This window comes from Brachypodium distachyon, chromosome 1 (genome assembly GCF_000005505.3).
Source record: "Brachypodium distachyon strain Bd21 chromosome 1, Brachypodium_distachyon_v3.0, whole genome shotgun sequence".
NCBI classification, from domain to species: domain Eukaryota; kingdom Viridiplantae; phylum Streptophyta; class Magnoliopsida; order Poales; family Poaceae; genus Brachypodium; species Brachypodium distachyon.
In genome coordinates this window covers 16,898,242-16,926,154 of record NC_016131.3, presented here as the reverse complement: position 1 = coordinate 16,926,154, position 27,913 = coordinate 16,898,242, and the positions used below count along the sequence as shown (strand labels likewise).

Below are 27,913 nucleotides of genomic sequence, written 5' to 3'. Positions count from 1 at the left end.
AATGCGCTCGCGGCGGCCGGCAGCCGCGGATGGAGGACGTGCGGCACGCGCAGGGAAGCGCGCGTGGAAAGGAAAGCCGACGCGCCACGTACCGCTGTGCGCTGCGGCACGCCGCCACGGACGAGTCGAGAGAGTTGCTGACGCGTGCGGCAATGGACGCGGGCTTCGTTACTGCTTTCCCTGTTTTGGGGCCGGAAAGGGAATTGGGGTGCCGCGGAAGCGGAACCAGAAGTGTGCACCTGGGCCCTGGCCTCTGGTTGATTTGTAGGATGTGGTGCAGAGTTTACGGCCCAAATACCAAGTCACGAGGCCGAGCGGCCCAGTTTTATTGTTTGTGGTGGCCCTTGACATGGATTAGAAAAGGTTATTTGGGCCCAACACATGGGCGGATACACCGTCAGGCGACCCTGGCTTGCTGTGCCAATGTGTGCAGAGTGCAGACGCACGCTCAAAGTCTAATCTCATCAAGGATTGTAAATTTATGGCCTCGTTGATTTAAACGATTTTCATGAAAAACTTTACAGAACTTGAATCCTTCAGATTTTTTCTTTCCAATATAGGTTGTTCGATTTGTTAATCCACATGAGAATTTAACTAAGGAATATGTCACATAGGAAATTTTCCATTCATTCCAATTTCTTGCACGCGAGCAGGGGCCTCCTCATCGTCACACTACATGTAACTACTTAATGACATGTCTCTTCCTTCCAAAAACAATGACATGTCTCACGTCTAATATCTTATCTCATCACAAAAGTAAAAAAAATCGGAATTCTTCTCCTCTATTAGTCTATTCCAAATGACCAAATGCACATCAACTACAAATTCCAATCCACAGTAAACTGGCCACACGAAAAGTCTAATACTGATTTTCGCAAAAAAATAAAAGAGAGTCTAATACGGAGTAATTGTCTATCTTCAGCCTTTGTGTCTAGTGGAGCAGTAGACGAACTGCAACAGGTTGGCGACGCCAAGAGCAGCCATGAACCAGAAGAAGTAATCCAGGTGTCCCTCATCAAGGTCGTCCGTGATCCACCCGGTGGCCGACGCGACGGCGCCGAGCAACCCAGAGTTCAGATAGTTCCCGCCGGCAATGGCGAGCTGCGCGAGCGCGGTGCCGAGGCTCTTCATGCCCTCGGGCGACTGGTCGTAGAAGTACTCGAGCATGCCGATGCTGGCGAACACCTCCGCCGCGCCCATCACGAAGTAGCACGGCGCCTGCCACATGATCCCCACCCTCTTCTTCCCCTCCGTCTCCCGCGCCGCCGCCGCCGCCATCGAGAGCCGCCACGCCTCGACATGCGCCGCGTACGCCATGGCGAGCGCCGACAGCGCGAGCCCGGCCCCGATCCGCTGCCGCTGCGTGAACCCCCTGCTCTCGCCTGTCAGGCGCCGGGCCAGCGGCACCAGCAGGGCGTCGTAGAGCGGCACCCAGAGCAGCACGCTGGCGATGTCGAAGGTGGAGAGCGACGCGGGCGGCACGGTGAAGCCGAAGACGCGGGTGTCCATGGCCATGCCTTGCTCGATCAGCGTGGACGACATCTGCGCCGTGGCCGCGAAGAAGAGCAGCAGCGACGCCCACACCGGCGACATCCGCAGCAGCATCTTCAGCTCCTCCACCTGCGACACCCTGCACTGCTTCCACGGGCCCGCCTTCTTCTTCTTCCCCTTCTTGTTCTCCTCTACAATGGCGGCCTTGTCCAAGAACCTGAACTGGCTCGTATGCGCAATCCTGCAGTAATCCCCTTCTTCTTCTTCTTTAGTAGTACTACCGAGTGAAGAAGAAGAAGGTAATAACAGCTCGTGCAAGGCGGATGGATCATCGGGGAGCTCGAGCCGGCAATTCCGGACGGCGGCAACGACCACCTGGGCGACCCTTGTCAGCGGGCTGCTGCAGTGTCCCGGCGGCCGCCGCTTGTAGCGGTAGAAGTTCCTGCCGGCGACGAAGACGGCGAGCCCGAGCGCCATGACCAGCATTGGGATGCCGAAGCCGACGCTCCACCCGACGTTGTCCTGGATCCAGACGATGGCCGTGGCGGACAGCAGCGAGCCGATGTTGATGGCGAAGTAGTACCAGTTGAAGAAGGAGCCCTTGGTGACCAATTCCGCCGGGTCAGCGCCGTCGAATTGGTCCGCGCCGAGCGCCGAGCTGCAGGGCTTGATGCCGCCCGTGCCGAGCGCCACGAGGTAGAGCCCCATGTACACCGCGAAACCATGGATGCCGCTGGCGTTGGGAGAAGAAGAAGGCTGGAACAGTGGAAGCGATGCCGATAGTGTCATGATCAGCATGCCCTGGAAGCAAACGAGGATCGATCAATTCTTCAGTTTTGTTCAGATTATTAAAGCTGATTGAGTGAAATTTTCTATGGTTTGCAATTACCAGGAGGTAAACGGAGAGGAAGACGACGATGGTGGAGTACCTGCCCCAATGCGCGTCGGCCAAGAAAGCCCCGACGAGCGGCGTCAGGAAGCAGGTCCCGATCCATGTGGACACGTTCCTGGCGGCGCCGACGTTGCTCTCGTGGAGCGTCGTCGTCAGGTACGTGACCAGGTTCCGAGCCACGGCGAAGAAGCACAGACACTCGCTGAACTCGGTGCCTAGGATGAAGAAGCAAGCTCTCCAGTTGCCCGTGCTCTGCTTCAGAGCAGGCTGGTTGTTGATGTCGAGAGTTCCATCGCTTGTGTATTTTGAACATTCGTCCTGAAGGAGAATTCAGAAACTAAATCGTTATAGACTTGTTTTATGCGTATGAGACCGAGATGCTAAAATGTGGTTCAAAAATTTTGTACTGTACAAAACACTGGTAAAAATTAAAAAGTGGTTCAAACCACAATAATCTCTAGGCAACAGAAACCTGGGGATGATCATGATCATGATCATGAATGAGTGGCCTCTCCACATCTGCTGCGCCTTCCATGTGAGCTTCTCAGCAATATTCTCGGACGGACCGTACAGAACAAGAAGCAGCTTCGCAACAGAAACGACTCTTTTTTTGTACACCCCTGCCTCTCAGGAACTTGCTATAAATAGGAGCTCTGCAAAATGATAACACTACTAGTGTTGATGGAACGATTAGAAAAAAAATTAAGTCTATCCGGTCAAGCAAAGATTTCGTTGCAGTGATGTGCGCGTTTGTGATACTAAGCAAAGATTTCGTTGCAGTGATGTGCACGTTTGTGATACTAAGTTCTAGCTCCCTCTGAAGCAGCAGCAGCAGCAGCACGCGACTAAATCTTTGCTGAATGCGTGTCAACTTGAAAGGATTAATTCTGCGCCACAATTTCCCATTTGTATATGCGTGTCAACTTGAAAAAATGGATTCTGTGGCACAATTTCCCAATAATCTACAGTATAAACCGGCAATTTCGTGCAAGCAACACGCTAAATTGAATTTGGTCGGCGAAGCAAATAGGGGATAATCGCTGACTTTTCTTTCTTTCTGTCGTAACGGGAATACAGGTGTCTGCATTGTCTATTTGTATACTGTAGAAAGGGGGCCACGTAAACACGCAAAAAGAACAGCGTTCCTTCTGCTACTACTTACCTGATGCATCCGCGTGTAATCCAGATGGCGTCATTGCGATCTTTTGTTTAGACTTGCAGGCTCGAAATGTTGGAACCGATCCAGCGAGATATAGCCTACTCCTGCACTACAAGCAGTAAGGACGACTGAAATGTTGGGGGCGGATCCTTTTAATATTGCATTTCGTAGAGCAATTGTTGGGGATCGTCTGGTGACTTGATTGGAGTTGTGTCATAAGCTCGAGTCTGTCAATCTTGTGGATCAAGCGGATTCCTTTAACTGGAGACTGAATTCTTCTGAGTCATATTCGGTGAAGTCGCTGTACAACTCGCTTATTGATAATGATTGACAATTTCGACATAAAGTTATTTGAAAACTTAAAGTTCCTCTTAAAATAAATTTTTTTGCTTGGTACTTATGTCGGGGGGTGGTTCTTACTAAGGATAATTTGGCGAAAAGGAATTGTGGTGGTAACAAGAAATGTGTTTTCTATGATCAAGATGAGACCATTCAACATCTTTTTTTTCTGTGTCCGATGGCGCGTTTGGTGTGGCGCACCGTTTTTGTGACATTTAATTTACCGCCGCCATCTTGTGTTACTAATATGTTTCGGCGGTGGCTTAGAAGTGTTGAGAAAAAAATTGCCTCGCTCATCCTTGTAGGGACTTGTGCGATATGTTGGTCTATATGGAATTGCAGAAATGATTTGGTTTTTCATAACAAGAGAGTGGCTAACTTCTTACAGGTCGTTCTTCGGGCGTCCCATTGGCTCTTTATGTGGTCCCTACTGTTTCGGACGGAGGCTCAGGGATGTATGATTTCTGGGTGCAACCGTTTGGGGATGGTCGCACGGGAGTTATTCAGCCGGTTTGGATGGCGCACATGTCTTAGGCCGGAAGGATTTTGATGTTTTCCTTTCACTCTATGTAATTTTGGTAACCGGCTACTTGTACTTTGGATAATTTTGGATGTTGGATGATTTTAATAATATATGGTTGTGTGCATCGATCGATGCAGAGGCCGGAGGCATTCCTCCTTTTCGAAAAAAAAGCAGTAAGGACGCTTTCACTATTAGTTTAGGTGTTCCAATGCAATGAATGCTTAGCCTAAGGTTTATACTTAAGTACCGTACAAAATGGAACCCCTCGTCACCACCAGTCAACCCAAACGCACACCCAATTAGCCACCAACCCCCATCCCCAACCACTCTCCCCGTGCTACGACCCTCCCTGTTCGCCTCTCGTGGGCCGACGCGTGCGAGGAGGAGGAAGACGAGGGGGAGTTCGTCCCCGACTCCCTCCCTCTGCCGGCGGTGCCGCTGGAGACCTCTGCCACTCCCCGGGAACAGATCCGGCTCCCTCCTCCCTAGATCTACACGCCTCCGCACAGAAGATCCGCTCCTGGGACGCTGCTCGCCCTCAATGCGACAGATCGGGAGATTTCCTCTCGTTCCGCCTTCAATGCTGCTAGTCCGCCAAGATCCGCCATTAAGGCACCCCAGCTGCCTCCTCCACCGCCTAGCTCCCCACCCCGCGGACAACCCCATCTTGTCAACGACAGCTGGGGCGCACCTGGCCGCCGGGCCCCCGGTGTCAGTCGGACTGCGCTGCCACCTCCTCCGCCGGGGCGGCCTCCGCCAGGGCGGCCGCCTTCGGGACAGCCGCGCATTCAAGAAGGAGCTCAGGCGCCGCGAGCCCATTCAAGGCGCAGAGTCATTTCTCCACGGCAGCATCGTCCAGTCACCTCAAGAACGACGCGACAAGACGGCGCCTTCATGGCTCCCATTGAGGGACGGCAAACGGTAAGGCGGCCGCATTGGTGGCGTCGCAGCAACCAAGGAGCCGAGCAGCTGGCCACCACTTCCTTCTCGGGAGAGCGGAGAGCTTCCCTTCTTAAATGCCTCAAGGGTCGCTGCTTCCGGTGTCTCAGCTCTTGACACCTTGTGGCCACCTGCAGGGAACAACGCCATTGTTGGCGCTGTCACCGTCCAGGCCACCTTGAAAGCTTCTGCAGGGCCGAACCAGCCTCCCCCACCCACCTCAACCCCGTCCCCCCTACAGCCGCATCTCCGCGTCCCGCTCCTTCGTTGCTGTTCTCATGGCGGGCGGTGGCGACTTCCAGGGACGCCCGGACAACAACCGCTACGTCATGGAGATCATGCAAGAGATGCAGATTGCGGAACTCTCCTACCGCACGCACGCCGTCCTCGTCACGATCGGCATGGACCGACCTCGCACGGAACCGAGGCATGTCACGGAGGCGTTCAACCGCGAGTTCGGCGTCCATGTCGACGACCTGAAGGTGTCTCCACACTACCCCGAAGACTTCCTGGTGTTCCTCGCTGATCAGACCATCCGCGAGGCCGCCGTCGACCGCGAGCGCTTCCACTCCAATGGCCGGGAGTTCCTGATCCTCCCCTGGAGCGCGGAACGGCACTCGGAATGGGTCACCATGCCCTACTATGTGCGGCTCTGTGTCGAGAACGTCCTGGTCCACGCGTGGACGCAGGACACGGCGGCACGCATCGTCGGCCGAAGGGCGTAGGTCCACTTCGTTGAGGACAGCTCCCTCCGACGTGACAACACCACGACTTTCAACTTTTGGGTTTGGACCGACAACCCAGCTGCCATCCCGCGCAACACTTGGTTCTCGCTCATGGAGAACAAGGACGAGTCGCGTTCCGCCGCCCCGCTCTTCATGCCGGTGATGGCGCACGACACGCCATCTTCCGGATTGGAGGGACGCCACTCAAAGCTCATCATCCATATCGATGTTGTCGAAGACCTCACTGGCCTCACCCGCACCAAGGAGGACGACACCATGGCGCCGCGCGGGCGCCGCATTATCCAGGGATACGCCTGGACTCACGGCGAACTGGACGCGGGCCGACGCGACGATGGACAACGCCCGCCTACTCCAACCAGGCACTGCAACGAGGGCGGCACGGAGACCGTGGAGGTGACAACGACCGTGACAGGGACCACGATAGGCGCCGGAACCGGGAGGAACGCCGCACCGGGCGTAAGGAGGCTCTGGCTTCGGGGCGGCGCCCCCGCGCAGCCCCCTACCCCCGGCGCCGAGGCGTACCGGCCGATGCCTCCTCACGATACGACCGGAGGCGCCAATCCTCTTCCGTTGGACCGATGCGCCCGCGTGGTAGACGCGCATCTCGCGGCCATCTGGATTCCCGGCGCCTGGCTAGCTCGACCCCTCCTAGTGGTTGCCGGCCCGGACGGGCTATCCACGGCCCGTCCCCCCCATCGCCGACGGCTGGGCCTTCTCCGACCACCTTGGCGACGCCGGCCTCCATCGACACCGACATCGCATCGCGTCAGGGCTCCCTCCGACTGCCTCGGTAGAGCCTGAGGTCCCCCTCTCCGCCGACGCTGCCGTGACGGCCGCTACATCAGACTTCGACATCAACGACCTGCCCCCTCCCTCTCTGAAATCTCTGCAGGTGGCACCCCCATCTCCAACGGACGTGCCGGCATGGGACACTCCGCCGGCATCCCTCCCCGCGCCGTCCCTGATCCCGGATCCCATGATCCCCTTCACCGACCTTGACTTGTGCTCCACGCCCAGCACAAGGGAGCATCCAGGCTCCCTGACGACGTCGTGCATCGACAACTTCATCCAGGGGCTTCGCGCCGAACTGCCCACGCCTATCATCACTACACCTCCGACCACGATCATGGTAGGTGCTCCCACTGTAGTTCGCCGCAGCGTCAGACTTGCCAACCGGCCCAACACCGGCCTCAACACTGAGCAGGCAGCTCAGACGCTGGTGGCCAGGCGCTTGGGCTCGCTTCCTCCTGAGTCCCACTTCGACGCGGCGGCAAAGGAAGCCTACCTCTAGTTGTTCACGGCTCCCCTGACGGACGCCGCCATTGCTGCCATTGAGGACTTGGTAAAGGAGGCCAAGAGAAGCAAGAAGCCGCCTCCGACCAGAGGCATGGGTAGAGGAGCTGGTCGTGGCACTGGACGTGGGCGCGACGTCCCCGTTGTCTAGATGTCGCGAGCTTCACCGTCTCCAGCGGCACGGCCCGCCCCATCATCGTGCCCGCGGAAGAAGATGTCTTCGTATTTTCAGTTGTTTCGCTTTCAGAACTGCAGTAGTTGTTGGGATCTTTACCTTCATCATGTTCGTCCGCCTCTGTACTGGCCCCACCTGTCGTCGCTTCAGAATGTTAGAATCATGTGTGTTGCCTCCCTGTCTCCTCAATGACGACAACGACAAGCACACCTCCTTCCGCCTGCGATTCGACCCATTTTCTCTGCTAGAACGTTCGGGGCCTAAACAACCCTGCCCGCTGCGCTGTTGTACGTGCGTTCGCGAATGAGGCCAATGCCTCCATAATCTGCCTGCAGGAGACCAAGCTACAAACGTCGACCGTTTCACGATCTCCGGCCTCCTAGGCCCGGACTTCACCAACGATTTTGGCTTCCTCCCCGCGGATGGCACTCGGGGAGGCATCATCTTGGCTGCCTCTTCCCGCTTCTTCTCCTTGTTTGACTTCACCACCTCAACCAACACGATCTCGGCCAAGGTAACCTGGAGGGCCGACGGTTCTTCCTGGCAGGTGAAGGGAGTCTACGGGCCGCAAGGTGTCGCCAATAAACTGGCGTTCATCCAGGAGCTCAAAGATGTGGCAGTCACCCAGGGAGACAGGTGGCTGCTGCTGGGCGATTTCAACCTCATTTACCGCGCGGCCGACAAGAACAACTCCCTTTTCAATCGCCGTCTCATGCGCAGCTTCAAGCACGCCCTGGACCTCCTTGCCTTGCGCGAGCTACGACTGACCGGGCGCCGCTACACCTAGTCCTGCGGACAAGAAAACCCCACGCTTTCGCGAATCGACCGATTCTTCTGCACTTCACAATGGGATCTCCTGTTCCCTGCCGCTTCACTGCAGGCCCTGCCGGCGGCCGTATCCGACCACGCACCGCTGCTGCTCCTAGGCTCGGAATCCTTCCCTCGGGAAGCCTTTTGGACAGGTATGGAGGGTTGTCAGGAAGTTGTCAAAACGGCTTGGGATGCACCAGTCCTCTCCCACGATAAGGCGAGGATTATCCACGTCAAGCTAGCTCGCACGGCCAAGGCGCTTAAGGCATGGCATAGAGCGTCTTTCGGCAACATCAACATCCAAATGGCTGTGGCCACGGAGATCATTGGACGATTGGACGTGGCACAGGAAAACAGGCAGCTATCGGTGGGCGAGAGACGACTCCACGACTCTATGAAGAACAAATACATCGGCCTCGCCGCCATTGGAAAGAGCAGGATCAGACAACGCGCCCGTATTTCCAACATCAGGCTCAGAGACGTCAACTCCCGGTACTTCCACATCAAAGCAAATGGGAGACGGAAGAAGAATTTCATTCAGGCCCTCTCCACCGACTCGGGCATGGCGATCACACACCAGGAGAAGGAGGACGCGATTGCTAGCCACTTCAGGGCGTTCCTGGGCACGCCTATGGCCCGCACGACGGGCCTTAATTGGCATGAACTGGGATATGCCCCACGGGACCTCAGCCACCTGGAGACCCCTTTCTCCATGGAAGAGCTCAAGGAGGCAGTTTTCGGACTACCGGCGATGAAGGCTCCGGGCCCCGACGGCTTCATCGGGAAATTTTTCCGTTGCTGCTGGGAGACTATCAAAGCGGATCTCAAGATGGCCATTGATTTCCTCGCCAACTCCGGCCGCCACGCTTCATGCCTTATCAATTCGGCTAACATCGTCTTACTGCCCAAGAAAGGGGATGCCTCTTCCATTAAGGACTTCCGGCCAATTAGTCTCATCCACAGCCTAGGGAAGATCTTCTCCAAACTAATGTCGATGCGTCTAGCCCCTGCCCTCCCGGACCTGGTTTCGGCGAACCAATCGGCTTTCGTCAAGCAACGATGCATCCATGACAACTTCATCCTCGTCCAAGGCATCATTCGGGATCTTCACAAGAGAAAGGAGCCGGCATGCTTCCTCAAACTCGACATCTCCAAAGCCTTCGACTCGGTCTCATGGCCCTTCCTCTTGGAGCTTCTGGCAGTGCTCGGTTTCGGGCGAAGATGGTGCCAGTGGGTCACAATGCTCCTCTCCTCCGCCTCCTCCCGCGTCCTTCTTAATGGAGTGCCGGGGCCAACGATCCACCACGGCTGCGGACTCCGTCAAGGCGATCCCTTCTCTCCCATGCTCTTCATCTTGGCGATTGACCCGCTACATCACATACTCAAGCGGGCTGCCTCGGTAGGGATCCTTCAACCATTCCGAGCGACTCAAGTGAACGTTCGGGTCTCCATTTACGCCGACGACGCGGGGATCTCTCTTCCCCCCGGGAAGCAGACCTCCAGGCCATCCATCGCCTCATTATGCTCTTTGGCAATGCCACCGGAATGCGCACGAATTTTGATAAGTCGGAGATTTTCACCATTGCCTGCGACGAGGCCCAATCAGCTTCGGCCCTCGCTGCCTTCCCTGCCAAGGAGGGATCCTTCCCTTGCATGTATTTGGGGCTTTCGCTCAGCCCAAACCGGCTCAAGGGCACCGCTTTCCAACCTTTGATCGACAAGGTTAGAACCCGGCTTGCGGGCTGGAAGGGATCCCACTTCTCTAGAGCGGGCAGGGTGGTTCTCGCCCGCTCGGTCCTCTCGGCAATGGTCACCTACCACCTCTCTGCTTTCAAGATTCCGGCCGGAATCCTTCGCCAAATCAACAAACTCATACGGGTCTTCATTTGGACGCGCGCTCGACTGCCAGGACAGACGCCCTCCACTCTCCCCTTGGTGAACTGGGCCACAATTTGCCGGCCCCGCGAGCGGGGAGGCCTCGGGATCCTGGACCTCGCGAGGTTCGGCAAAGCCCTGCGGCTGCGTTAGCTGTGGCTCTCATGGGCCGACCGCGAACGTCCATGGCAAGGCCTCCCTCCTCCTTGCGGCCCGGATGAGCGGGCCCTGTTCAGGGCATCGACAAGGATTCAGCTTGGCGCCGGGGAGAAGGCGTTGTTCTGGCACGACGCTTGGCTCCCCGACGGCTCCTCTCCGAAGGATCGATGGCTAGGGCTCTTTGCCATCGCCACCCGGAAGAATCGCACGGTGCAAAAGGAGCTGGTCAACCGGAATTGGGTGCGCGCCCTGCTCCGCATTGGCACCGCCTAGCAGCTGGCCGACTTTGTTGATCTCTGGGAGTGCCTCCATGGGATCCAGTTGTCCGATCAAAACGACTTTATCACGTGGAGATGGACCCCTTCTGGTTCCTACTCCGCGGCATCGGCCTACCGTGTCCAATTCATTGGAACGGTACCCCCCCTTCTCCACGCAGAAGATTTGGACAGCGGAGGCGACGCCAAGATGTAGGCTCTTTGCCTGGACATTGACACACGGCAAAATTCTCACGGCTAACAACCTCGCCATCCGTGGTTGGCCTCACGACCCCATTTGCCGGCTTTGTTTCATCCACAACGAAACTATCATCCACCTATGCAGAGACTGTAGCTTCACTACTGAGGTTTGGAACCTCATCCAGACTTGGAGTTCTTCCACGACACCGATGACAATCTCCCCGAAAGACAACATCAACGTCCATTGGGATGGCATGCTCCATGGCCTCCCGAAGAAGGAGAAAAGGGTTGTTAGCGGCAAACTCATTGCCACCTGGTGGGGGATTTGGAAGGAACGGAACAGAAGAATTTTCCGCTCCAAAGCTCTCCCAGCTCTACAGGTTGCTTATCTCGTTTGGGAGGATGTACGGAACCGGGCTGTTGCTAGCTCCTTGGACCCAGGAGACAACTAGCTTGAAAACCCTCCAAAAAACCCTCGGGGGCTCTCTCCTGGAGGTTTTTTTTTGTTTCTTTGCTCCCCTCCCCTCTCTCTTGTCGGATCCCTTTGATCCGATGCTGTACAGTTTCTCTTTTCCTCTAATCGAATGACGGGTTCGACCGTCTTTTCCTCAAAAAAGAAAAGGTTTATACTTAATCTAACAACACTTGTCCTAACAATTCTCTGTTCTGTGTCGAGCAAAAACAAGAGGGGCTACAGAGAAGAACTGAATATAATTTCCGAATGAGTTAACTGTGCAAGATTTAGAAAGATAGGATTTCGAATGAATTGACAGACACTGAGAGAGAGAGAGAGGGGGGGGTACCTATGGATTGCAGCAGATGACCACGCATGTCCTCAGAGAGAGGAAGATGGAGCAGAGGAGGTTGAGGCTTCTTCTCCTCGGTCCTCACCTCTCATCCATGAGACCAGGACGAAGATAAGCTCATAAACACAGCAGGTAGCAGAGCTTCTGCTAGCTTTCTAACAAGGCGAAGTATCCGGTGAAAACCACCTCTACGGTGCAAACTGTGAAAACTCCATCGAAAAAAGTTCAATTTTTTTTTCAAAAAAAATCGCATATGTTAGAAAAGTGATGTTTTATATATGCGTAAAATTTCAAGTCCAAACTCAATTTCGTTTGGTAGCAGCAAAAAAGACAAATTCTGCATGAATAGTGGTTTTTCAGTGCTTGACACTATTCATTGTAAATTTCTCTTTTTAATTTCTCCCAAATGCTTTTGATTTTGAACTTGAGATTTTGCAGGTCCGTAGAACATCACAGTCCCAACATATTGTATTTTTTTAGAATTTTTTTGAAACTTCTAAACGTGATTTTTATGAAGTTTGCACGATTTGCACTGAATGAGGATTTTCGCCGGATAGTTCGCCCGTATAAGTTAAGCTATAATAAGCTATAGCTAGCGTACAACGTCCTATATACATCAAGATCAAGGATAAGGGAATCGTCGAATCGAGACAAGCGAGTATGTACGCGACCCTTTGTTTGTCTGGAAGTGAGTGCCTGTGATATTCCACTGGTACTTTGGACATTTATAAATTTCGCGGCGTATGTCCTAGCGTTTCTGTAATGCTGGGCCAATAACATCCTTCAATTTGGTCATCGTGAGGATATCACGTACAGATATGATTCGATCTTTCCGTGGCATTGCTTGGTTGATTAGTTCTGGTTAGTTGGATGTGCACTATTTGATTGAACGAACGAAAGGCACGACGTGTGTCACGTGTTGCATGGTTAGCAAGGTGGTTATATCCATGACCTAAAGAAATCAAACCCAAATTCAACTTGTAGCATGGTTTCGCTACACTACTTTATGAATGGCATGATTTTTCCATAATATCTTCTCATTTGCAGAATGGTTTTGCTACACAATTTTATTTTGTGGTATGGTTTGTTACCCATGACATTACAATCCTCGGTAGCACGGTTTCTCCACGATACCATTTTCTTACGTAATTTAGCCATTTGTTTCCCTAGTGGCATGATTTCACTGTCATGTCCACACTATTACTCTGTGACGTGTTTTTATAATGATTTCTCTCACGACATGGTTCCACCCCTAAATCAAATACTCAGTGTGAACTTTTGCCATGACGTCCCATTTTTCTCTTTTTTGGTGGACATTCGCCGATTTTCTCAAAGTCCAGACAACATCTCCACTTGATGGGGGCCTTGACCCAGATGGACATGAATAACATTGTTATGATAATGGTCCAATTTAAGAAAACATCCTTCTCCTCTTGTCCAGGAGATCAATTGATCCACCTTTGATCTAGCAAGCACCTAATGAGATGTTGTCTCGGAAGATTAAAGGTTGGCTTTCTTGAATTATACTTGTAGTTTAAAAGAGACACATCTGGGATTCTTTTTCTTTCCGGTCAAGCAAAATTCTCAAATTCATTCGGGGTCTCTTTTCTTTCTTGCCGGGGAGGCAAAACTGTAAAAAAAGGGAGAGAAGAGTCCCGGGTCGCGTTGCGCCGTGCCGTGACCAACCTCCGCATCTCCCTCTGCAAGCGCAGCGCCGCCGCGATCTCTTCTTCATCGCTCGAAGCATCGCCGCCGCTGCCTGCCCCTGCCGCGTCCAGTCTCTCCTCCCTACCACCATGCGCCGGTTCGTCGCCGACAGGGCGCGCCGCGCGGTGTCCGCTTCCCTGCGGGCCGCCGCCAGACCAGCCGCGCCATCTACCGCTCCAGCGCTGCCTCGCCCTCCCCTGCCGTCCGCGGCGGCGATGGCCGCCGCCTTGGCGAGGGCCATGTCCACCTCAGCCGCCATCGCCCCGCCAGTGTCACTCGACACCATCAACCCCAAGGTGCGACCTTTACCTGCCCCCTTCTTCCGCTCGTTTCCTTTGCTTCAGCAATCGACCCGATGATGGGTGTAGGCAATTTTTCGATACTTGGTCGATTTGCTACTGCTCCACTCCTTTCCTTAGCTTCAGCAATCGACCCAATTATCGGGGTAGGCAATTCTCGATATTTGATCGGGTTTCTAGTTTCTACTGTTAGTTGGTTCTGAGTTTATATGTTTAAGAGTGGGGGCTCAAATCTTAGTATTTACTGGGAGAATTTGATAAAAGTAACATGTGTACCTGACCTCTCAGCAGCAATGTCATTCCTATAGCTATAGCACAAAGCCACAAACTTAGTCCTTTACATTCACATCATTCGATATTCCTATCTGATGTGATTTATTCTGTTTTTTGTAGGTCTTGGAGTTCAAATACGCTGTTCGTGGAGAGATAGTTACACATGCTCAGGTTTGTGGAGCCCTTTTCCTTGGATTGGGTGACTATGATATTGATATGCAGATTTTTAGAAGGAATTTTGCTCTCCGGTGTATATTTGCGGATGTCAAGTGCGGAGTATTGTTAGTCAATTACGTACTGCTGTAGTTGACATCTGTAGAATTTCCAATTATTTGTGCTATTTCATGTCTATGTTTAATTCTAGTACGGAGTATCATTATTTAGAAACTTGAATCATGGTCTAGCTTTACCCCTGCAGAACTTGGAAAATGAGTTACAGAAACACCCAGAATCCCTTCCTTTTGATGAGGTTTGTATTGTGACTCCGTCAACTCTATCTCTTGTCAGAAGATTTTTCCACTACACTAATCCTATCAATGGATTTACCTGCATTTGTCTAATAAATTGCAGATACTCTATTGTAACATTGGAAATCCTCAATCTCTTGGTCAACATCCAGTTACATTTTTCAGAGAGGTGAGTTTGTATGCCATGGATACTAGTTCTGTGATGAATGCTTGTTCCATGGTTGCTTACTTGCTCGTATTGCTTTTGTCAGGTCCTCTCTTTATGTGATCACCCAGCTCTCTTGGACAAAAGTGAAACCCATGCTCTGTACAGGTATACCAACCACTTGATCTTTGATGAGTACAAGTTAATTAGTACTAAATGATTGAATCTTTTTTCCCTCGTACAGTCTCTTATGTTGATAGTAATGAATTTAAGGACTCTTAAGCAATGTGGACCAAGTTATTGTATCGGTCTTTTCAAAGAATAGGTTCGCAACAGTATTGATTTTACAGTTGGCTTAATCAATATGGACAGTTTTTATGTGAGGTATTCTGAACAGGTTAGAATGGCAATACATAACCAGTGCATAAGTGCAAGAGTACAGTAGCTGCTATGCGCACCCAGTATGTAGTTATGTGGCCTGCTTTTCGTAGTTATGCACCTTTGAGAGGTAGTACCCTTAGATGGTACTGAGATTATTTCCCCAAGAGTAATACTTATAGTATTCGGACTGTAGTTGCATGGTTATGGTGAATGTTTAATTTCAGAATTTTAACGGACTTCATTCAAAAGGCTGTGAACCACTTGGGTGCTACACTAAGATCGCCTGTTGCATTTTAGAATGTTGATATATTTGTTTTCATACAGTTCAGATGCTATAGAGAGAGCGTGGCAAATTCTAGACAAGATCCCAGGAAGAGCGACAGGAGCATATAGCCATAGTCAGGTATCTACATACTCTTGGAATAATGCCGTCATGTTTTGCTGGGTTTGATCGTTCACATGGCTGTCTATTTCAGGGTATAAAAGGTTTGCGTGATGAAATTGCTGCTGGAATTGCTGCCCGTGATGGTTTTCATGCTAGTGGAGATAACATCTTCCTAACAGATGGAGCAAGCCCAGCGGTATGTATAATGGATTAATATCAACAATGGCAGATCATATACAAGCAACAAGGACATTGATTCTTCCAGTTAGCAGTAAAATGCTTGACTATACATATAAATCCAGCTAGTAATTGCTAATCCAGTTTAATTTCTTATCACCTAGGTGCACATGATGATGCAGTTATTGATAAGATCCGAGAAGGATGGCATTCTCTGCCCTCTTCCACAATACCCGCTGTATTCTGCATCAATTACTCTTCATGGTGGTTCTTTTGTATGTTCTATGTCAATGCTTCTGATACCACACATTTCTTTCTTTTTTTGTTGGAGCTGCTTGGAGGCGGTAGCTTTGAATGAATTCATATTGATGTTTGACCATTGTACTAAACTTACAGTGTTTGATCTTCAGATAATCTAATATGAAGAACAAATTTGATTTCAGGTTCCTTATTTCCTTGATGAAGAAACAGGGTGGGGACTGGAAGTTGAAGAGCTTAAAAAGCAAGTAGATGAGGCTCGATCGAAGGGTATCACTGTCCGGGCACTTGTCGTCATAAATCCAGGAAACCCAACTGGACAGGTTATTATCGATCAATCTTTTATCTGAGAAGAACGACAAAAAGATTTTCTTAATGGTAGATTAAGGAAATTTTGAGTCATGAGCTATTGTTGCTATGTTACATACTTACATTAGATAAACGACTAACATGGTAGCCAGATTGTTGGTGAACATATCCTCTTTTAAGTCTTGTTTCTTCAAGAAATTTGATCTTGGTGTACTGATTAATTAACACTTCTACTTTCTCAAGGTTCTCGCCGAGGAAAACCAAAAGAAAATTGTTGAATTCTGCAAGAACGAAGGACTTGTTCTTCTTGCAGACGAGGTGAGCCTAGAATCTGTATTCAAATGTTTGCCTGTGTCAATATTCACAAGCTATTCAAATATCCCATATGACTTGTTACGGCTTCTAAGCATACTTGTTGATTTGTTTCCCCCTCTAGGTTTACCAAGAAAACATATATGTTGAAGATAAGCAATTCCACTCTTTCAAAAAGATCGCACGATCGATGGGATACACTGATGACGATCTTCCTTTGGTGTCATTCCAGTCTGTTTCAAAAGGTAATTGAATCCTCCTGTGGTTTGCAGTTCTTTCTCATGTGCACCTATCAGTATATGGCAAGACATTTTATTTATTCTGTTAGGTTACTACGGAGAATGCGGGAAACGAGGAGGCTACATGGAAGTAACTGGATTTAGTGCTGATGTAAGGGAACAAATTTACAAGGTGGCATCAGTGAATCTCTGTTCCAATATTGGTGGTCAAATTCTCTCTAGCCTTGTAATGAACCCACCAAAGGTCAGTATATAATGCATAGACCAGTTACAAAATGGAATAATTATGGGACTTATGTAGATGACTGTTACATTTACAGGCTGGGGATGAATCCTATGAATCCTTCATGGTAGAGAAAGATGGTATTCTTTCGTCACTGGCTCGACGTGCAAAGGTATGCCCTGCCCTTTCTTGAAGGCTCCCACCTATTGCTCCAGTAGAAGTGCAGCCTTAAGGTGTGTTTGAATGGTGACCAAATTCTTCCCTACCAAATTGTTGGTCATGGCCAAAATATTTTTGGCCTTTGTTTGGTTTGTTGGCAAGCCAATGCCTCTTTGCCAAATCTAGTTAATTTGTTTTTTTGCCAATGTTGGTCAACTCTTGGGCGAGCAAAACCACGACCAAAATTTTGGCTAGACAATTTTTTGGTAGGGTTAACTTGGGCTAAAACCAAACATGTTCTTAATGCATCGCTTCCCTTTTCCCTCTTCTGTGTTTTATCTCAAGATATTGAAGGGCACTGTTTCATTTCTTCACCTTACATAGGCCTTGGAAGAAGCATTCAACAGTTTAGAAGGCATCACGTGCAACAAGGCCGAGGGAGCAATGTATTTGTTCCCTCGCCTTCATTTACCCCAGAAGGCGATTGGAGCTGCTCAAGCAGCTGGGGCTTCCCCAGATGCATATTATGCTCTCCGCCTTCTTCAAGCTACTGGAATTGTTGTTGTTCCTGGCTCTGGATTTGGTCAGGTTAGTTATCTCAAAACCTCACTAAAAGCTGCTACGTTCTTGGTTGAAAGCATATTTTAGTTTACACTAACATCGTCTGTTGCATTTTACTTTTGTGAAGGCTCCTGGAACATATCATTTTAGATGCACGATCTTGCCACAGGAGGACAAGATACCTGCAATCATATCCAGGTTCAAGGAATTCCATGAGAAATTCATGGATGAATACCGTGAGGAATCACTTGCCAGTAACGAGTGCCGTGAGGAACCATCCGCCAGTAATGAAAGCCGCGAGGAAGCATCCGTCAGTAATGAAAGCCGTGAGGAAGCATCGGCCAGCACTGAAAGCCTTGAGGAAGCATCGGCCAGCACTGAAAGCCGTGAGGAAGCATCGGCCAGCACTGAAAAACGCGGAGATTAGGCTGCTGTCTCAAACTTTGCGTACCATGAAATTTCTGTCGAAATAATAAGACCATCCATTCTTGCCACCTCATTCAGTGGATCAATCAACCTAATCCGGCCCACCTTTTGTTACAGATAGCTCTTAAATCAAACCTTGCAGAATCCTGAGAATCTCATGTTTGGAAAACCTTGAGAAATGTCTTGTGCCTGGGAGATGTAAAGAGAATACTAAAACTTCGATGCTGACTGAGATATCTTGCAGCACATCCCTGAAATTTTTGGGTAATCCCATGGGAAATCTCAGTCTAGACGTTCAATTATGATGGGAGCTTGAGCTTCTGTTCTTTGACAATGCTACTTGTAGAAGACACGGTGGACTTGCTGTCAGGTGCACCCCTATGTTCTGAACTGATTGATAGTAGGATATGTTTGATAGGTGTGCATTCAAGATTACAAGACCGTCTGAACAGAAGTTCCATCTGAGCTTGTCACAGGCTCGTAGCCCAGTTTTATTTGGAAAAGCAAACACGTCCTTGTGGCAAAGTTTGTGCAAGTTTTGTGGCTTTTTACGAGTGTACTTTTAAAAACCCGTAGACTAAATAAGTGTGTGCGAAATTAGATTTTCTTTTTTATGTTACAAAGCGAGATGCAGTAGTTTTGTCTAGGGAATGAGATACAGTAATGAGTAGAACATTTTGGTTGGAACTCAAGTGGCGACCTATGCAGGTGGTCCACCTACACTACATTACACTGATGGGCCCAAAAGCGAGTCTCGATCCACCAATATCCTGGACCAGCCTATCCTGCTTCCATGCCTTCATGAAGCGGTAGCGTCAGATTCAGATTTTTACATGTAAAACATCTGATTTCTGTAAATTTCTTCCCAGCTAGAGTAAATGGTTACTCCCTGGCACTAAATTCTTGATTCAAATTTGCCCAAATATAGATGTATCTATTTTTATAAAACGTCTATTTACATATAATATTTCGACAACAATTTAGGATCACTTGTTTTTCTTGGACGGAACTGGTTACTTGGTTTTTGATCCCCCGATCTCAGTTTCACTGGAATTTCTCGAAAAATCATCGCAGAAATTCTAGCAAGCCAAGAGTCAGCGAGCTAGAAACCTTTTAGTGTAAACCAGCCATCTGTAGACTAGACGCCCAGCAGGCAGAAAAACATTGCTGGCTTTGGCGATCATTTTTCTGTCCCCGGAAGCGGTGGCTGCGGGATATAGACGCAATGATAGACTGATAGTGGATAATCTCACAACCCTAGCGTTGTCAACCGTTCCATCATTTTCCCTCCACGGTCGGTCCCCCTGCCGTTTCTCCCCCCAGAACACGCACCGAAAGTCCAAGCCAAGATCCATCCACAACAGAGCGGAACATGTCAGATTGATCACACACACACAGAGTTGAGATTCAGGACAAGAAGCCTCTGCATGCACTGGGTTATTGTTAGCCCATAAATAAAGCCATGGAGAGAGTGAAAGAGAAAAGAAGGCTCTGTGAGAGCTGAGGCTGTTAGCTGCGCTGATAAAGCTGCGTAAGCACTGCTTTGGCGAGGAGCTTTGGTTTGTTTGCACACTCTCGCTAAAGCAGCCGCAGCCACGGACGGCCCAAAGCAGAGCAAAGCAAAGCAAAACAAGCAGCCAAGAAACAAAAGCTAAACAACACACACGCGCACGCACGCACTTAAGACCGACGTAATCACCCAAATGGCCAAAATCTCGCCTCCTCGTCTTTCTTTGGCCGCGGCAGGAGCGTGCATACTGTTGGGCTTTGCACGAAGACGCCGGGGTATCTCCGTGGAGATTCTGCTGCCGGCGACTTTGGCCAACTGGGTCGGCCGTCAAGTCCCAGGCCACGAGAGACGAAGCAGGCGTGTCAGCGGGAGCCGAAGCCAAAGCCGAGCTGGCCGCGCTTCCGTCCCAAGCAAAGGGTCTCGCTTTCGCTGTTTGCATGGGCACGGCTCTCAGTCTCAGTGGGTGGCTGCGCACTCAATTGTGCCGTGCGCCAAAGAGAAAGGCTCACTTACTCACACCGGGTTCCAGCAGTGTTCTGTTCCCCTTCTTTCCTCAGGCCCTGATCGATCAAGTGAGCGCTGTCCAGAGTTTCTCACACACATACTTATATATGCTTGTTTTAATTTGTTGGAGTTGGATTAGATCATCGGGCTTGCTTGCAAGAACAATGTAGATACATCCAAGGGTCAAAGGTGGGTGCTTCATGCTTGGGTCGCGGTATTTTAGCCACCCGTGTGTTTGTGTACCCATAGAATTGGTTGCCAGACAATCTAGGAAAGAAGAGAAAACTGTATGTACTGAGCTCTGCCGTTGGAACGGGAATCGAGAAAATTACTAAGCCGGTGGCAACGAGACAGAATTGGGACGACACGACAGACGACGAACAGACGGGCGATCTGATTCTCATGAAACAATCTCAAATCACATGAACAAAATTCATCTTAGCTATGCCTACGCATACTACTGTCTACACATCAATGGAAGCAAACGAGCTAGCTAACGGCAGCGAGCAAGGATCACGATCACACGGCGGCCTCCATCCTCGGCTCGAAGGAGAAGGCGGCCACGAAGTCCGCAACCTCTCCCTCGGCGCCGGCGCCGCACCTCGGAAGCTCCTCCCACCGGTTGCTTCCGAGATCGCACACGAAGCAGCCGCTGCTCTCGCCCTCGCCAACGCCACCGCCAACAGAGCTGCTGCTGACGCAGACCATGACGCGCCCGCCATGGCCGACGCAGTTGACGTCCGCCTTCTTCCCGTAGAAGGCGTGCGACATGGCCGGCGGCATCGCGGCCACCTGCCTCCACTCGCCGTCCCCACCAACAAACTCCCACACGCGCAGGCTCGCCGTCTCCATGAGCTCCGAGAGCACCACCACGAGCGCGCGCGCCCCGCCGCCACCGCCGCACGCCACGACGTCGAGCGAGTACTCGAAGCTGGCCGGCAGCACGCGGGGGAGCTCGGCGAAGACCCGGCGCGAGATGTCGCAGGCCACCACGGCCCCGGAGTCCGTCAGGAAGTGCGCCACGGGCTCGGGATCCCCGCCGCGGCTGCCGTTGAGCGTCACGGCGGCGTAGTGCTGCCTCGAGGCGCTCCGCTGCACGGTGGACGCCATGATGTCGCCCGTCTTGCTCAGGAAGTAGACATTACCGTCGCCGCCCACGCCGTCTTCGTCGTCTTCGTCTTCGTCTCCGGCGTCGGCGTCAGCGGGCAAGGACGAATCGGGCTTCGTCCGTGAGAGCGGGGCGATGTCCTCCCAGGCGTTGGTGGAGGAGTCGAATTTGGCCATGGAGAGCGTGTCCGGGAGCTCGCCGAGGATGAGGACGACGTGGTAGGGGGATTCGCCGTACATGGCGACGGCGTGGAGGCGCGCGCCGGGAGGTGCCAGCGGCGGGGGCGGGAGGGAGCGGGAGGCGCCGGTGAGCGGGTTGGCGACGGTGAGCGCGCCGGTGTCTGGCGCGCGGTAGAGCAGGAGCCCGCCCGCAGCGGCGACCGGCACCGGCTCTGGCTCCGGTATGGCTGCGTCCGCGCGGCGCGCCCAGGCCCAGGCGCCCTCGCCGGCCTCGAAGGCGACGGCGGCGGAGCGGGGCTGTTCGTTATCGGAGAGCATGAGGAACCAGGGGTCGCGGGCCGGGGCGCGCGCGCAGGCGGCGAGGAAGGAAGGGGAGCGCGAGGCGTCGCTCCACCGGCGGCAGACGCCGCGGAGGCGGAAGAAGGCGGCCGGCGGGAGGCGCGCCAGGACGCGCTCCAGCATGTCCTCGTGGAGCTGCCCGAGCGGCCCGGACGGCTCGCACTTGCGGCGCTTCTTGCCGCTGCGGTCCGCCATGGCTGGCTGCTCGCTCGCTCCAAGATCTCGAAGCGAGAAAACAGAGGAGGTAGCTGAGCAGAGTGAGTGGTGGAAGAACCGGAGGCACTATAGGGTGGTGTGAGGTCGCCGGCTTTTATGAATTACAGTATTCTATATGCCGTGTGGCGTGAGTGGACGAAGAGGGGGGAAGGTTCGTGGGGGAGGAGACGGTGGAGGTGGAAGAGGAAGCTCTTTTTGTTCGCGTTGACATGCAAAGCGGAAGAGAAAGAGGAAGATGCGCTTTGGGAGGAACCAGCGGTGGCGGTGGGAGCGGGAGCGGGAGCGTGGCGCGTGCGCTGCCTCTGCCTTCTGCTGTGTGTTGTGTTCCTCCGGCCGTCGTGGTCGTGGAGATGGATATATAGGCGAGTAGCCGAGGCCAACGTACGGCCGGGGGCGCGTGGCTAAGAAACTTGACAAATGTCTCCATGGGACGAATTCCCCGTCGATGGATTTAACGGCGTCTTAGAAAATAGTTTTCCAAAAAAAAGTTTGAATCTTATCGACCGAAAAAAATCATATGGCATTGCTTTCCATGTACTCCCGCGACATTTGTAGGAACGGGTTTTTTTTTTTTTTGGCGTTCTGCACACACCTGTTTTCTCTTTCAATTTTGAGAAAAGTCCATTTCGAACATTGAATTCGTAGACAAAGTCTGAATCGGATCTTAACCTTCTAATCCCGGATTTTCGAACCCTTATCTTAATAATCTTGATTAATTAAGACATTTAATCCCAGATATCGTGTTTATTGGACTAGTTTCGCTAACATGGTTCTGGGATTGATGAGTAAGCTTATAAATTCTATGTTGATGATGTCCTCATCGGATTTGTCGGTTTTAAAGAGCTTCGCAGGTTCTCGACTTGTAAAGCACATGCGAAGATAATTTCTAACCATTTGTGTTGGAATATGAAGCAATTTCGAGAAATTACAAATTAATGAGTAATTCCAGAATATAGATCATGATGACAGTAACAACCAAAAGTATTTAACAGCCTAACAAACAACAAAATAAACTCACACATCATGATTAAACAATAGATTAGATCAAAGTTGACGTACTGTTGTTTTGAAGAAGAAGTCGCGGCTGCTGGGAATAAAAGCCTTAACTAATCATGATTGGTAAGATTAGTGTTCAAAATCCAAGGATTGGGACGTTAGGGTCTGATTCAGCATAGATCAGGGTTTAAAATAGGAATCCTGATCATCCTCACTGTTAGAAATCACAATTTTTCCTAGGGCAAAAATCTTTACCTAAAGCTGATTTCTCTTTTCTAGGTAAAGTAAAGGTAGAAACAGTGTAACTCTAGGGAAAGAGAATTTGCAAGCAAAAACAAATGTGAGCTAAAACCATACCGAGAGATACTTTTGGCCCTAGGTAAAGAATGCCACCTGGCTGGAAAAAGATGCACCCGCGGAGCTGAAATATTTCAGCTAAGTCCTGAGGCACTCCCGTGAGACAACAACCTCTCGAAAAAAAACAAATCTAGGTCTCTCTTCCCCTCTTGCCATCTCCACGCCGCACTGCGCCTCACCGTCGTACCCGCGCCGTGCACCCCGCCGTGCCCCACGCCGCCGCCACCTTTCCTGCGAGGAATGCCACCCTACTGCGCTCCCTTCTCTCCCCCTTCTCCCTACCACCCTTTCCCTTCTCTCCCCTTTCTCCTCCCTACCGCCCCCATCTCCCTTCTTCCTCCCTACCTCCGCGGCCACCGCTCCCCGGCCTGCTCGCGCCGCGCTCCTCCCCAGATCAGCGGTAGGGGGGATCAGACCCCCTTCCTCTCCACCAGATCCGACCATCCCCAGTCCGGATTCGGCGGACTGGGCAGCGAGCAGGCCTTCCCCTACTGCTGGAGGAGGCCGTCCGCAGGGCGCTGGTGGATCTGGCCATTCCCCTGCTCCGACGCGGTGGTGGTCACGGTCCGCTACTCCGACGGTCGCCGGCGGCAGATCACCTCATTCCGCAAGAGTAGGAGCAGTACCAACGGCAGTATCTGGTCATCGGCATCTCGATTGATGCATCTGCTAACAGCGTTTTCGGTTGCTTATGATGGCTTTGGTATTTTCTTTTTGCTTGGGTCTTATTTTTGTTAGGCAAAGATCGAGAAACATGGCTCAGCTATATGATAGAGTTGAACCGCTCAAGAGCAGTCCCTTAGATGATTACTTATTAATTATTATCATCGTGACTTAATTGTTTGTTTCCCTTAAGCGTTGTAGCTTCAGAAGATGACATGCATGAATCTTGAGTAAAATATGCTATGTAAAGTAGATGGTCTGCGTATCTCCAATCTTTACTACTCTTTAATTTTTTTAGCTGTGAACCTCCAACATTGGTCTTCCTGGAGACAAGGTAAGAGGCTGATTCACTCAGGATTTGGCCCTATGTCCAAGGTTTCTAGCAACAACGATCTTTGGTGATAGCTAGCTCACTGCAATCTTTCCATATCCTAGACGAATGGGAGATAATAGATGTTCTGAAATTATGTATCTTTTAACACCATCCATTTCCTATAGATTGTGGCTGGAAGGGAAGGAGCAGAGGTTCGATTACAGTCACAAAGCAAGAAAAAAGAAATATTGCTCCTTATGTATCTCTGCAATTAAATTCTATCTGTCCAGCACATATTTTACTTTCCTATGAATCTGAAGTACTCTTGTTGTACACATATTCTCTTGTTAGGCATCAGCTATCATAACATTAGCCATTATGCTACTATACCCCCAGCTAATTCCTTTTTGTACTAATTAACATAGATCTTAAAATTTCAGAGACATGCCTGGTGTCAATTGAGTCCAATAAATGAACCGTCAGCCTAACAAGAGGTAGGAAAGAGTGTTGCACAAAAATCATGTGCCTATATGTTTTCATAAGTTATATTCTGCAGAAATACTAGCAAATACGAAGTATGTATTAGTTTTGAGGTCTGGAACTAAGGTGAATTGAATCCTGAATATAGGCTACGGTTTGTCAACTCTTGATGCTTCAATAGAAACTTGTCATGGAGCACTTGAATTTTTACTTGTTAATCCAGTGCACCACATATAAATAATGGTTCCATAGAAACTTGTTTGTATACATGGCTTAATACCGTTGCAACACACGGGCACTTAGCTAGTTTCATATTATAAGTCAGTCCAGTTTCCCCATTAAATAGCAGTTGGTGTTCTTGATTTTTTCTTGTTATTAGGAATTTTGCTAATACGTCAACTAATTTGGGAACGGGGGAGTAGTATGGAACTCATTGAGTTAACAACAACCATTATTTCAGAACTCAAGAATCAATTGTTTGCTGCAACAATGAAGTTTTATTTCTTTTGTACTTCTTAGATGAGTCATCTCTTGTGACTTTGTAATAGTGAAGGGCACTTCAACTGCCTAATCATTCATCTTTGGAATGGAATGCGTGAGATCAAGACAGATGAAGCGAACAAGAGATGGTTAGATCTCCATCTGCAGGGAAGTACTGCCCCATTGATGTTTGCTTAATTTTTTTTCCGATAATCCTATTGTAAGTTTACATATACAAATTGTTTAGATGTTCATGGCATGGAATCCTTGTTTTTTCTGTTGTTGCAGGCACCTTCTGCTATAGGTTCTGCTTCCGGCAAGTTCAGACTAAGGATGAATAGGTGTTGGCTGCCATCGTCATGTCCTCCAAAACACATGTTAGTTTCTCAATTTTATTCTTCATATTTTCTTCTCAGTTGATTAGTGTGTGTTTATATTATTCTTCAGAAGTGCAGCGTTTCAATTCCTTTTAAAATGTGGAGCGTGTATGTGTCATATTCTAGTTCTACATAGGCCTGCAATCTGTCCTTAAACTAGAGCAAAATTTGTGAGCTTACAAAACTCTTCCCCAAGAGTTAATCGTTTCACCTGTTTGCTTGCTATGTATTTTGGAGAAATCTGTTTTATTACTTATGCAAGTTGCCGTATTGCTGGACATTACTTACTACTTAAGAAATCAAAGCTTTTTTTTTCATTTGAATACTTAAGAAATCTGTTTGTTGGTATTGTTAGATCTGTATGAATGGTAAATCCAACAATCTAGGAGTTTACTGTTGCATCTTCTGATGGCCAAATTGTTATATTTACAGCCGTTATGTTGTCCAAATTATGTACATGTATTCATTAAACTCCTAAAAATGCTTGCAATCTTATTTTCAGGAACACAATGTCACTCAGATGTTTCTGCCCACGAGCCTTCTGCAGATCAAGACGGGTTGTTCGGAGCTTTTCTTCCATGAGTCTGGAACAACATTTACTTTCTCGTCGCTGCTCACGGGCATAGCAAATGCTAGCCATTTACTTATCGAATACTTAAGCTGCAATGATGATGTTTTTTGGTGTATGAACAACACTTGATATTGATCATGAACGTGTTATTTGAATGAAGAGCGAGATTGATTGAAACAATTTATGTTTTGTGCAGTTCCTATTGGTTATTAATTCTGCCTCCATTTGAATATATTTGAATTATGGTCATTACAAATTTGAATATGCTCAATATAAATTTATATATGGTCAATACGAATTCGAATATGGTTCCCTAAAGTGTATTTTATATTTTGGTTGGTAAAGTCCTCTAGGGGAAGATGATGATGTGGCACATGCGGTCCCCATGTGATATCTTTCCCTAGAGTTCCAGCCCCTAGGTAAAGAAATGTTTCCCTAGAATTGTTGAAATGTCTCTAGGTAAAGAGCTCTTTTCCCACCATATTATATCTAGGGTTTTTTCCCTAGTGCAGTACCTAGGTGAAACCTTTACCTAAGATTTTCTTGCTTTCACCTAGAGTATTTGGCACTAGGAAAAATGATGGATTCTAGTAGTGCCCTTTCCTAGTGTGCCAAACAGCTTCAAGATCATAATTGACCGGGATTAACAAGGTTACGGTCCCGATTTTAGGGATTTAAAATTAGGGTTCATCCCAGACTTCGGCTACGAGTACAAGGTTAAAAATAGAATTTTTCCTTAAAATTTTCTACTTCCTCTGTCCAACAAAGGATGTCTCAACTTTAACTAAATTTGAATGCATCTATATGTACTAAGTCATGTCTAAATACATCCAAATTTTGACAAACTTGAGACATCTTTTGTTGGACAGAGGGAGTATAAAATTACGGTGAACATCCAAATTAAGAGACACATGCATTTGGCAGCAATTTACTCTTAGACATCTCCAGGTATAGCCCACAAATTCTCCTTACTGTCCAATTGCGTTCAGTTTTTTTGTTCAAACAAAAATTGAATCCAACGAGAACCCACATCTATCCATCTCCCACTTATCTTCTCCATATTTGAGGAATCTCAGAATCGTACGTACGTGACTGGTGACTACCGTCAGTCGTCGGCGATCGGTATACGTTCCCTGCATCAAAACCCGATTGAAGTCACACAGTACCGTGTAGTCAACCTGACTCGCGTGCGTAACATAAAGACCACTTTGCCGATCCCACCACCATCTATCTCCCACATACATGACGCTGCGCGTCATCCCCTTTGAACCCTACGGACGTATACTACTACTTCTCCCCGTCATCAGTATGGGGTCGTCCAATTCAAAACCCGATCGACGTACACATGTATGCATGCATATGAGAGGGCTAGGAGATCCGTCCGGCTTGTGTGATCAGCTCTTGGTCAAAATCCACCACGTTGCTTGTGCCAGCCTTTGCATTGGTGGCAGTGTGGCACTAGCTAGAGCAAGCATGCCGTGCATGCGGGGAGGTAGCGGTTGACTACTCTGACCACCGTCCACCGCAAGAAATTAACCAGGAAAAAAAAATGCACGTTTGGTTTTCCTTCCTGCGCAAACAAGAAATTAACCATGTTTTGAGATATAAACATAACAAAATACTATACATAACTTACTAAGAAACTTGTACAGATATAAAGAAACGGCACATTTGTCCGGAAACAAATGCGTGCGGAGTAGTGGTACTGTATTAAGTTTATTACTCGTGCAAATTTGCACTAAAACAACGACAAGTATTTAGAAATGGAAGGAACGTATGATAGCCAATATAAATTGAACATGGATCTTACATTTCAAAACAGGAGGAGCACGAACGT

General features: G+C 49.6%; 3 protein-coding genes across 6 annotated transcripts; 1 reads left to right on the top strand and 2 right to left on the bottom strand.

Annotated features, from left to right (window-relative positions):
- Positions 1 to 724: 724 nt before the first annotated feature.
- Positions 725 to 11,751, bottom strand: LOC100843132 (protein NRT1/ PTR FAMILY 8.3). Of its 3 annotated transcripts, XM_003562614.4 has the most exons (4): positions 11,660 to 11,751; positions 2,856 to 3,036; positions 2,381 to 2,701; positions 725 to 2,292 (listed from the first exon to the last, which is right to left on the bottom strand). In XM_003562614.4, exons 2-4 carry the CDS (start codon positions 2,916 to 2,918, stop codon positions 919 to 921), a joined length of 1,758 nt encoding a protein of 585 aa, XP_003562662.1. In that variant the 5' UTR covers positions 2,919 to 3,036; positions 11,660 to 11,751; the 3' UTR covers positions 725 to 918. The 3 variants fall into 3 exon arrangements, with proteins under 3 accessions (XP_003562662.1, XP_014758197.1, XP_014758192.2); XM_014902711.2 differs by lacking the exons at positions 2,856 to 3,036; positions 11,660 to 11,751 and having other exon boundaries at positions 2,381 to 2,713; XM_014902706.2 differs by lacking the exons at positions 2,856 to 3,036; positions 11,660 to 11,751 and having other exon boundaries at positions 2,421 to 2,552.
- A 1,529-nt stretch (positions 11,752 to 13,280) lies between these two features.
- LOC100842828 (alanine aminotransferase 2) lies at positions 13,281 to 18,590 on the top strand. 2 transcript variants are annotated; one of them, XM_010237081.3, is made up of 15 exons: positions 13,281 to 13,665; positions 14,062 to 14,112; positions 14,360 to 14,410; positions 14,512 to 14,577; positions 14,660 to 14,721; positions 15,259 to 15,337; positions 15,411 to 15,515; positions 15,661 to 15,771; positions 15,940 to 16,077; positions 16,307 to 16,381; positions 16,500 to 16,620; positions 16,704 to 16,858; positions 16,935 to 17,009; positions 17,381 to 17,584; positions 17,685 to 18,590. In XM_010237081.3, exons 1-15 carry the CDS (start codon positions 13,459 to 13,461, stop codon positions 17,982 to 17,984), a joined length of 1,800 nt encoding a protein of 599 aa, XP_010235383.1. In that variant the 5' UTR covers positions 13,281 to 13,458; the 3' UTR covers positions 17,985 to 18,590. The 2 variants fall into 2 exon arrangements, with proteins under 2 accessions (XP_010235383.1, XP_010235387.1); XM_010237085.3 differs by having other exon boundaries at positions 13,283 to 13,665; positions 15,264 to 15,337.
- Positions 18,591 to 20,356: 1,766 nt separating this feature from the next.
- On the bottom strand, positions 20,357 to 22,164 carry LOC100842524 (F-box only protein 13). Its single transcript, XM_003562612.4, has one exon. It carries the CDS (start codon positions 21,816 to 21,818, stop codon positions 20,517 to 20,519), a length of 1,302 nt encoding a protein of 433 aa, XP_003562660.1. The 5' UTR covers positions 21,819 to 22,164; the 3' UTR covers positions 20,357 to 20,516.
- Between the last annotated feature and the right edge of the window lie 5,749 nt (positions 22,165 to 27,913).

What these genes read in the sequence shown, in the direction of transcription:
- LOC100843132 (XM_003562614.4), bottom strand. Translation starts at nt 2,918, where the DNA reads ATGGAAGGCGCAGCAGATGTGGAGAGGCCACTCATTCATGATCATGAT. An exon ending in ATGATCATGATCATCCCCAG is followed by an intron (nt 2,702 to 2,855) that starts GTTTCTGTTGCC and finishes ATTCTCCTTCAG; the next exon opens with GACGAATGTTCAAAATACAC. An exon ending in TCCTCTCCGTTTACCTCCTG is followed by an intron (nt 2,293 to 2,380) that starts GTAATTGCAAAC and finishes GTTTGCTTCCAG; the next exon opens with GGCATGCTGATCATGACACT.
- LOC100842524 (XM_003562612.4), bottom strand. Translation starts at nt 21,818, where the DNA reads ATGGCGGACCGCAGCGGCAAGAAGCGCCGCAAGTGCGAGCCGTCCGGG.
- LOC100842828 (XM_010237081.3), top strand. Translation starts at nt 13,459, where the DNA reads ATGCGCCGGTTCGTCGCCGACAGGGCGCGCCGCGCGGTGTCCGCTTCC. An exon ending in CACTGGCTCGACGTGCAAAG is followed by an intron (nt 17,010 to 17,380) that starts GTATGCCCTGCC and finishes CACCTTACATAG; the next exon opens with GCCTTGGAAGAAGCATTCAA. An exon ending in CTGGCTCTGGATTTGGTCAG is followed by an intron (nt 17,585 to 17,684) that starts GTTAGTTATCTC and finishes ACTTTTGTGAAG; the next exon opens with GCTCCTGGAACATATCATTT.